The sequence below is a fragment of the Anabrus simplex genome, chromosome 12 (genome assembly GCF_040414725.1).
Source record: "Anabrus simplex isolate iqAnaSimp1 chromosome 12, ASM4041472v1, whole genome shotgun sequence".
NCBI lineage: Eukaryota > Metazoa > Arthropoda > Insecta > Orthoptera > Tettigoniidae > Anabrus > Anabrus simplex.
The window spans coordinates 18,152,567-18,163,332 of NC_090276.1; the positions used below are offsets into that span (position 1 = coordinate 18,152,567).

At 37.3% G+C, this 10,766-nt stretch overlaps 1 protein-coding gene across 12 annotated transcripts in view; it reads left to right on the forward strand.

Annotated features, from left to right (window-relative positions):
• Window positions 1-6,692, forward strand: part of Usp47 (ubiquitin specific protease 47) — a 225,358-nt gene extending 218,666 nt beyond the window's left edge. For 11 of the 12 annotated variants that reach the window (XM_067156578.2, XM_067156582.2, XM_067156579.2 and 8 more), the window contains one exon: window positions 5,466-6,692. In XM_067156578.2, coding sequence (XP_067012679.1) covers window positions 5,466-5,646 — 181 coding nt within the window. In that variant the 3' untranslated portion in view covers window positions 5,647-6,692. The remainder of the gene's footprint in view (window positions 1-5,465) is intronic. The other variant, XM_067156574.2, reaches the window with a different exon arrangement.
• Window positions 6,693-10,766: the final 4,074 nt, after the last annotated feature.

Consider the following 10,766-nt stretch of genomic DNA (forward strand, 5'->3'; position numbering starts at 1 on the left):
AACTCATGAGTCAAATGTTACCCAATTACAACAGTCAAGTTTTAGGGAGGAAGGGGGTCTGAGATTGCTCTTGGTAAACTGTCAGAGTGTAGTAAATAAACAAATAAAATTCAGTACATTGATGGAATCTTATGAGACTGATGGTGATAGGAGTAGAATCATGGTTGAGAGAAGGGGTGGGTAATAGAAAAGTATTTCCAGAAGGGTATACAGTCTATCGTAGAGACCGAGGAGATAAAAAGGGTGGGGTGTTTATTCTGGTGAAGGAAACTTATTGTTCACATGAATGGTTTACCGATGAAAGGGATGAAATATTAGGGATATAATTAGTTTGTGCTAATATGAAGGAGGTGGGAATTATAGGAACATATAGGCCTGGAAGAGAGGAAAGAGACATGGAAATATTTGAGAAAATAATAGATTATGCTCATAAAAACAATAATAATGATATGGTAATAATTGGGGGAGATCTAAACTTGCCTGAAGTTAAATGGAATGGAGCTGCAAGTGAAGCCCATGAACAGAAACTGGCAAATAAGTTAATTTGGGAGGGAGGATTTACACAAGTAGTACAAGAACCGACTCGTCTCAACAACTTGCTAGATGTATTCTTGGTTAAACCATGGGAAATTGTTGATAAAACTGAGGTAATTGAAGGAATAGGTGACCATAAGGCTTAATAATGGATGTAGGACTTGTACCAAAAATGCTTAATAAGAGGGTCACACAAGACAAGAAATTATACAGAAAAACTAAAGTTGATGAATTTGGGACTTACCTTAAATCACAATTCAGTTGTTGGATAAGTGAAGGGAGTAATGTGGATACACTTTGGGCTAAATTTAAAGGAATAATTTCGGAAGGAGAGAAGAGATTTGTACCTGTTAAGAAGGGTAAAATGACCTCAGACCCTGTTTATTATACAAGAGAAATAAGGAAATTAAAAAGAAAATGTAGAATAGTAAACAGGAATATCAAAGAGGGTAGGGAGAATAGAGAAACTAGAAAACAGCTAATGAGGGAACTGAATAGAGTGAAAAAGGAAGCAAAAGAGAAATATATGAATGGCATACTTCAAGAGGGTAATGACCACAAAGGGAAATGGAAAAAGATGTATTCATATATTAGGAATCAAAAAGGAAAAGGAATCCTAATTCCTACAATGGTGGGAGAAGGGGGTGAACATTATTCAACAGATACTGAGAAAGCAAATCTATTTAGTAGGGAATTTAGAGATTCAGTAGAAGATTGTCAGGAGTTGGAAACAGTAACAGAAGATGGAGAGACACATAGGGAAACAAGAAGCTTCTCATTTACAAATGAAGATATTTTCAGAGAAATCCAACTGCTTCAGCAAGGAAAAGCAGCAGGAAGTGATCAAATTACTGGGGAGGTATTAAAGACAGTGGGGTGGTACATAGTGCCTTATTTAAAATTTCTCTTTGACTATGTCATAAATAATAGTGTAAAACCAAAAGAATGGAAGGAATCTATAATAATACCAATTTATAAAGGAAAGGGTGATAAAATGAAACCAGAGAACTACAGACCAATCAGCCTGACCAGTTTAGTTTGTAAAATACTGGAGAGTTTAATAGCAAAGTACATCAGAGGGAAATGTGATGATAAACATTGGCTCATGAGGAGCCAGTATGGATTTAGAAAGAAATTTTCTTGTGAGGCACAACTGGTGGGATTTCAGCAGGACATATCAGATCAGCTGGATTCAGGAGGCCAGTTAGATTGCATAGCCATAGATCTTTCCAAAGCCTTTGATAGAGTGGAACATGGAATATTATTAAAGAAATTGGAGGGAATAGGATTGGACGTAAGGGTTATACGTTGGATAAGAACATTTCTAAATTCAAGCGTTCAGAAAGTCAAAGTAGGAAATAATATATCACAGAAAGAGAAAGTTTGGAAGGGAATCGCACAGGGTAGTATAATCGGTCCGTTACTTTTCTTAATATACACAAATAATTTAGGTAACAATATAACATCAAAAATAAGATTGTATGCAGATGATATAATTGTTTATAGGGAAATAAATAACATTGAGGATTGTTCAGAATTACAAAGGGACTTTGAAAGTATCCAACAGTGGGTTGAAGAAAATAATATGAAGGTTAATGGAGGCAAATCGACTGTTACAACATTTACAAACAGGTGCTTTAAAACTGAATTTGAATATACTTTGGATGAGGTAGTTATCCCAAAAGATGGCAAGTGCAAATACTTAGGTGTGAGATTTGAAAGTAATTTGCACTGGAAGGGTCATGGTGATGACATTGTTGGGAAAGCATACAGATCGTTACATGTCATAATGAGGCTACTTAAAGGATGCAACAAAGAATTAAAAGAAAAAAGTTACTTAAGTATGGTTCGTCCATTATTGGAATATGCAAACAGTGTTTGAGATCCTCACCAAGAATACCTAATAAAAGAAATAGATAGTGTGCAGAGGAAAGCAGCAAGATTTGTAACAGGGAATTTCAGGAGAAACAGTAGTGTATTAGAAATGTTAGAGGAACTTGGGTGGGAAACTTTAAGTAAGAGAAGGGAGAAAACTAGACTTACACGATTATGTAGAGCCTATACAGAAGAAGCATGGGGAAAAATCCGTGAGAGGCTTCAGTTGGAAAATGATTATATTGGCAGAACTGACCACAAGTATAAAATTAGAAGGAATTTTAGCAGAAGCGACTGGGGTAAATTTTCATTCATTGGGAAGGGCGTGAAGGAGTGGAACAGTTTACCAGGGGTAGTGTTTGATCCTTTTCTAAAATCTGTACAGGTATTCAAGAAGAGAATAAACAGCAACAGGGAAATTAAATGAAATGTTAGAGGGCATTCGACCAGTGCAGGCTATTGTAAATAAAAAATGTGTGTTAAAAAAAAATTAATTCCATCCCCTGGTCCATCGAGTTTGGACAGCTAAAGTAGGGGACTGCCTGTAGGGGTGAAGTACAGTGGGGACTTCGAGGGCCCTGGGACCGCTACGGTAGCTGTGAAGGCCCTTCAGGAACTCTGAAAAGTGGTGGCAAAAGGGGGCTCTGGTTAAGACGCAGCAGGTCGTTATGCTACTTAGGATCCAAAATGGGTAAAAAAAAACGTAAATGCAATGTAAATTTTAATCTTATACCAGTTGCATAGTATTATTTGAAGTAATTCCACATACTGTATATGAGTTGACTATGTTTGTAAGTATAGGAGATATTATAAGTAGAATTTTGTAAACAATATAAATTTATTAAGGATGATCTGTTTGTTTAATAGAAAAAAATTGTTAGCATAAATTGTATATTATTGTATTCTAGAAAAAAAAATTCTCTTGTTAATTTAAAATTTAGTGCTTGACAATAATGTATTTTAGTGTACCATTTGCTACCGAGGTAGACACCTCATTTGCAAATAGATTTTGATTTGATTTGATGATGATATTTGTTGTTTAAAGGGGCCTAACATCTACGTCACCATCCCCCACCAACAATCCAACCATGCTTACCGCAAATAACATCATTTAGGTTATTTATTTGAAGGCATACTGTACATCTATCTGGTAGATACATTTACATTGTTGTTGTACACTAGAGTCCCGTTAATCTGAAAGTCCGGTTAATCCAAACTGAAATATTCAATTTTCTTAAAAAAATCTCCTTATTGAAATGAAAGAACATGTTATAGAATGAAGATTTACTTGTATTTTATTGGCCATATTTTACTAGAATAACTTAATGTAAACATAATTACACATCATAAACCATCAATCACTGGTCGTTTATCTTTACAAAGTCTGTTAGTTTCTTTTGCTATAGTGATTGGAACCTACTCGAAGATGCAGTATTAAACCAGCATCTCATAAATATCACATCACTGGGCATAGCAGCGGAGTGTTGCTCGGCGTAGCGTACGGCAAGTTCTAAGGCGGCCGCGACATCTGAATGTGACACTCGTTCATTGTGGTCTTCTTCGTCGTCACTCTGTTCCTCATCAACTCCAGATTCTTTCTCCACCATAGCTACAATTTCTTGGTCTGTTCGTAATTGATGACAGTCAGCTTCCATCCTCTCGCTAATGTCATTTTCATTGTCGTTCTCTCCTCTACGAGTTCTTAACTACCCTACTGCAGTTTTATACAGTATTTTATTAATGTAACTGCAAAAGAATGGACATTTAAATTACAGTATGTACTGTACAGTATTGTAGAAAGTATTTTCCTCAGATGGTTGAGGTGCTGGTCTTCTGACCCCAACTTGGCAGTTTCGATCCTGGCTCAGTCCGGTGGTATTTGAAGGTGCTCACATACGTCAGCCTGTGTCGGTAGATTTTCTGGCACGTAAAAGAACTCCTGTTGGAGAAAATCCCAGCACCTAGGCATCTCTGGAAACTGTAAAAGTAGTTAGCGGGACGTAGAAACAATAACATTATTATTAGAAAATATTTTCTGGTTAATCCGAAAAATTCGTAATCCGAACAGACTCCGGTCCCAATTAGTTCGGATTAATGAGACTCTACTGTACTTTAATCTTGGATAGTAAATATCTATGTCCTCACCTGTGATGAATCTCCCTCTCGCCATTTAGAGGCTAGCTATTATCGTCAGGCGCCTGTTAAATTTTAAATACTATTTTCAGAAATTCAGTGCACAGAGAAAGTCACGTAACACTACAACACTGTGCAAAATCATGCTGTAAACTTGTTGAATTATGTAATTATATTACTTTTTGCTTAATGAAGAACTGCAATTTTACTTTTTTTTTTTAAATGGAAATACTGCCATGTCCATCCAAGGAATTATAAATTGTAGCTTGTATGCTTAAACCCTATACTTTTTGTAGATTGTAACAAAAAAATTATAACCTGTTGGTTTTCTTCGAAACAATATAACAAAATAAAACTTACCTTTTTATATGGAGCGCAGTATAAATCAATCAGGAATATCTTGAAAAGGTCAGTTTTTTTAATTTTAAGTACTGCACCCCAATCAGGATTTCGCTGAGCAGTGGAGGAGAGCTTTGTAATCACAAGTGAATGTCAATGCTCCTTCCCTTCAATTCGCTGTGATATATGCTTGTTATGTAAGCTGCCCGCATTTACGCCAGGCTAGCCTCGGCGGGTGCCCAGCTTAGCACCTCTGGTCTGTAACATAAATATAGGCTATACCAACTAGATTAGTAAATTGATTGTAAAATTTCCTTTAAAATTTGTAATATTTCAAAAGTTTTCAGATCATTTTACTGGAATTTAGCTGTCATTTTATAGTGTTTTTTTTTTTTTTTTTTTTTTTTTTTTTTTATAAATATTTTGAGGTCATCAAAATTCTGACCATGGTTATTAATAATATGGTTAGGTTTGAATGTATTTTTAAGAAGTAAAGCGATGACTTCCTGCCTTACATGAAGAACTGTTTGTAGACATTTAGAATTGTGATTGTTGTTTTTAAATTTTGTGTTGTGCTTTTACAGGGATAGCAGAGAAGAGGTGAAACAGCTGACTAACGAAGAACGCAGAGAAATCACAAGTAAAGAGAACTCTCGTGGGGGCAAATTGGGTACCGTCTCCACTTACTCGCCACGAAAAGAGCGTGCACTCAAGATCTACCTGGACCCTTCGCCGAGAAAAAGTGAAGAGACTGAACTCGACTGAGAAGTGTAATTATAACTCCATCGTGTAAGCATTTTTTTCCCGCGTACTGTACTGTATCTGTATAATAGAGCTGGTGTTACATAAAAAAAAAAAGAAGAGAGAAAAAAAGAAAAATCAGTTATTGTGATTTGTTACACATTAGTGAGACGTTAGTCGACTTTTTTAAAAAAGGAAGAAAGAGGAAAAAATGGGACCGTAAGTCTCTAACCTTCCCACTTTTGTGTTGGTATATAAACATGATCATGTGTAACTTAAAACTTGTTTTGACCTTTAAGAAAAGGTGACACCTTTTTTAGATGCTGTCAGCTTTGTCTTATTGCAGTTTTGTATAAAAAATGTTTTTTATATAGTTTGTTCCGTTATCATGTTGATATTCTACAGATTGTAAAATGTGTATCTTCTCTCATTTGTACAAATTTTTGGTTTGTTAAATTATCAGGAAAAGTTGAATTGGTACAATCTTATAAAACGGCTGTGTACCAAGCATACTTATTTATTACAATAATTAGGTGATTGAAAAATGATTTGAATAGAAACAAATGTGTAAAGAAATTATTATTATTATTATTATTATTATTATTATTATTATTATTATTATTATTATTATTATTATTATTATTATTATTATTATTCCTGTGATTATTGATTTGTAAAAAAAAAAGTATACCCTCATACATTGCCTAAATATTACAAGAGTTTTTTTTACAGTTATAGGAACCTAAGGAGAATGATGGAAGGAACAAATTATTGCCTTAATTTTTGGCCGTGCAAGGTGCTAGATTGGAGCATTGTATGATCTGTTTGTTCTCTTGGCTGCACTGTTGTGTGGGATTGAGATCACCATTTGGCTTCGTAATAACGGACTTGCAAAGCGCCTGGCTAGTCGTTCTGTTGAGAACACTGTGTTACTACTATAGAAATGAGCAAAAGTATAAATGAACAAAACTATACAACAACAAGAACAAAAAAACTTGTGTTTATTGTCAGGATATTTATTGTGAATAAAACAGAAGTAAACTTTTATGAAAGAAGATGTTGCATGATAATATTTTGTTTCATTCAGTCAGACCTTGATTATTTCAATTTTTGCCTAAGTTTTACATCATATTTCCCTGGAAAAGTTTATTACATATATTTTTATTCCTTTAATATATGGAGATGGTTTCATAAGAAATGTCAACCGTGTTATATCTTCTGGACATGTGGGAGCAAGGTAAGTCCAGTATATACACTTGATAATGTGTTCAGCTATACTGAATGCCACCAATAGATAGCATCTGTATGTATTGGTGGCTAGTTAACAACACACAGGAACATTAGTGTGCTATTGGCCATGCTCCAAATTGAATATAAGTAAAGTTGAACTGTGGTTATATGTAAAAATTGCAGCTCTCTATGGTAGAAATCAATATCATTGTCATACAGAGCTAAGAGCAGCACTGGGTCATAGTGCTTTGCCATATCAAACTTTTGAGACCTTCAAAGCTAGATGCATCCCAGCTGTTGAACTGTCGCAGAGTGCCTCCAGATCGGGTGTCTGTGACCGTTGACAAAAAGTTCTTAACAGAAGACAGGTGTTGGACCGTGTGGGAATTTTACACCATATGGGTATTTCTGTTGCCCGTGTTCCAAATTTTACAACAGGCCTTGCAAATTCACAAGATTTGTGTTCAATTTGTCCATAATAAAACAGTGATCTCCATTTATGTATCTTACTGATTTCCCTTTACCGTCAGTTCCTGTACCCAATCCAGTTTAGTGCCAGCATTAAGAAGCACATCTCAGTGGCGTAATGATGCATAAATTGTATTTACAGTATTGCTGCTTTATAAAAATATATACAGGAGGGTGAAAATTAATCTGAATAAGATACAGAAAAGATGCTTGTCAGGAATACTAGTGCATGCTACATGGTTTCTATTAGGCATAAATGAGTGAATGATGTGGGCAGATTTAGGTGTTAGAAGAATTAGAATCAGAATTGTCTCTGTGTATTCACCATGTGAGGGTGCAGATGAGGATGAAGTTGACAAGTGACATCATAGTTGAGGACAACAACAAGTATAGGGTAGTACCAATGGGCGATTTCAGTCTGAAAGTTGGAAATAGAATTGAATGATACAAAAAGGTGATGGATAAATGTGGGGAAGTTACGGAAGCTTATAGGAGTGGGGAGCATTTACTAGACTTCTGTGCTAGTAGGGATTAGCAGTTATGCATACATTCTTCAAGCATAAGGCTAATCACTGCTTCACATGGGTGGGTAGGGTAACCGGATCCATACAGTCCACTACCTGATCTGTAGTAAATTAAGAAATGGTAATATTTATGAGACAAAGGAAGCGAGCAGAAATCGCCTTGGAATTTTATCGGACAGGTGCGATGATTTATCGAAGCTGGACTGAACGCAACAATGAAATAAGGAGTGCTCTGAACAGCCTGGCTATACACACACAGTCTCCGTTACAGACTGTGTGTACGACCTGGCTTCCACCACCGATCTGTACTGTGAGTGTGCATGTTATGTGATAAGCGATGTGATCAATACCATTTTAGTGAATGCTCTAAGAGAAATGTCCTTATTGGATTACTCCAAAATGTAATGCACATTTGTGTGCAATTTTTCTATTATTATTATTATTATTATTATTATTATTATTATTAAGTGTTTTTAGATCTAGAATAGAGAAAGTAAAATCTGTCTGCGGACGAATAAAGGTAGAAGACGAGGAAATTAGACAGAGATACATGCATATCAGTTACTGAAGTAGGAAATGTGGACGATGAATGGTCCAGCTTCAAAAAGGCATTTGTAAGTGGAGCAATGTGCCTGTGGTAGAACATCATCAGGAGTGAAAGAAAAGGAGACACCGTGGTGGAAAGATAAGGTGAGAGAAGCAGTGAAAGAAACGAAGAAAACGTAGAAAGAATGAAATTAGAGATTAAAAAGTAGGAAGCAAAAGGAAATATCTTGCGAATTAAAGAAAATGTAAGAAATTGGGGAAGAATTTACACAAAGATGGAAATGGATGAAGCTGGCAATAAAAGAATGCTGTATGGAATTATAAGAAGTAACAGGAAAGAAAGAGTTACACAAAGCTGACGAAAGATGAAGATGAAGAGTTGATAACACGTCTAGAAGAAGTAAAGAGAGGATGGAAGGAGTATTTTCATAAACTGCTGAATGTGAGAAATTGTGCAGAGGAGATGGTAGTAAAAAGGTGTGATGACTAAACACTAGAAGATGTTGACAATGTTAGAGGAGGAATTAGGAGTCCGTAAAATGAAAATACTGGGCAAGGGGCACGCAGGTGTGAACTTGCATCTGAGAGATAATGGGTTTGAACCTACTGTCGGCAGCCCTGAAGATGGTTGTCTGTGGTTTCCCATTTTCACACCAGGCAAATGCTGGGGCTGTACCTTAATTAAAGCCACGGCCACATCCTTCCCACTCCTTGGCCTTTCCTATACCACCCTCGCCATAAGACCTATTTGTGTTAGTATGACGTAAAGCAAATTGTTAAAAAGAAAATGATAAGGCACCAGGGATGGATGAAAGTAGTATGGAAATGATGAAAGCTGCTGGACCTGTTGAACTACACTGGTTGTACAGATTGTTATAGTACATATGGAAGCAGAAATGTGTGCCAGAAGACTGAGGAAAGGTAATAATAATACCGTTTGAGTCAGCAAGGAGTGCGTATGTGCTGAGTTGAGTGCTGAGCAATGGGCAACACATTGGCACAATACAGGAGAGTGAGTGGGAGCTGGCACTGTGGAATGGAAAGTAGAAAGGAGAGAAGAGTGAAGGTAAATGGAGAAAAAAGGGGGATGTTGGCTGCTCTACTGGTGGCAGCGGTGATGGCTGTGCTGTTGATAATAAGAGGAGTGGAAGCAAATCCTGGTCCAGGTCCAGTGGGTTCCATTGGACGGGAAGATTTTGAAGCGATAAGATAGGCATGTCAGACGGAGCAAATAAAAGAAATATTTCGAGAGTTACCTAAGGAGTTTAAGGACCTAAAGTTGGGTATTAAGCAAGATGTGAGGAAGATAATGGAAGACCGGGGGAGTTGGCCGTGCGCGTAGAGGCGCGCGGCTGTGAGCTTGCATCCGGGAGATAGTAGGTTCGAATCCCACTATCGGCAACCCTGAAGATGGTTTTCCGTGGTTTCCCATTTTCACACCAGGCAAATGCTGGGGCTGTACCTTAATTAAGGTCACGGCCGCTTCCTTCCAACTCCTAGGCCTTTCCTATCCCATCGTCGCCATAAGACCTATCTGTGTAGGTGCGACGTAAAGCCCCTAGCAAAAAAAAAAAAAAAAAAAAAGATAATGGAAGAGGAAGGGTGTAATAAAGATGAGCTGGATCTATTGAAGCAGAAGGTAAGAAGTTTGGAGCAAGACCTGAGAGAGATAAAGCGATTAGTAAAGAGGGTATGGTGTGCAAGAAGAGGAAAAAGAGACTAAAGTGGAACTAGTGTATAAAGTGATGGAAGTGGTTCAGAATAGGATGAAGATCAACTTTAGTGAAGTTGATATAGGCTATGTGCACCGTGTGGGGAAAATTAAGGGAAGGAGGCCCATCAGAGTGAAATTATCTACATTGATGGCGGACATTGTGATAAGGAGTGCGAGTAATTTAAAAGGCGAGAAAGTGTGGATAAGAAGGGAGATGAGCAGGGAAACCATCAAGAAGAACAGAATCTTGAGCAGGCATTTAAGGGAGGCAAAAAAAGCAAGACCTTTAGGCATATATTAGAGGGCAGCAGCTGGTTGTTGGAGACTGACGATGGTCACGTATATGGGTGGTGGGCTGGCTAAAGAAATTGGATGAAGAACTTCAACATCAGCAGAAGGTGACCCTGACGGCAGAGGGAGAAGTAGCATTGACGTAGAGGACAGTGATATTGCGGAAGTGAGCGAAGACCACAGCACGCCAAGATCGGGAAGTGGAGAACTGCTGAATAGGAGTGTCAGCAAACAGATGGTCAGGAATGAAGAGACCTTGATGAGCCAGGACAGCTCAGAGGTGAGTGAAGAAAGAAATATGTCGCGAGTGGTGCAGAGTGAAGTGAAAGGGGTGAGGGAAGAAAATAGGAGACACGGTAATGATTCATCCT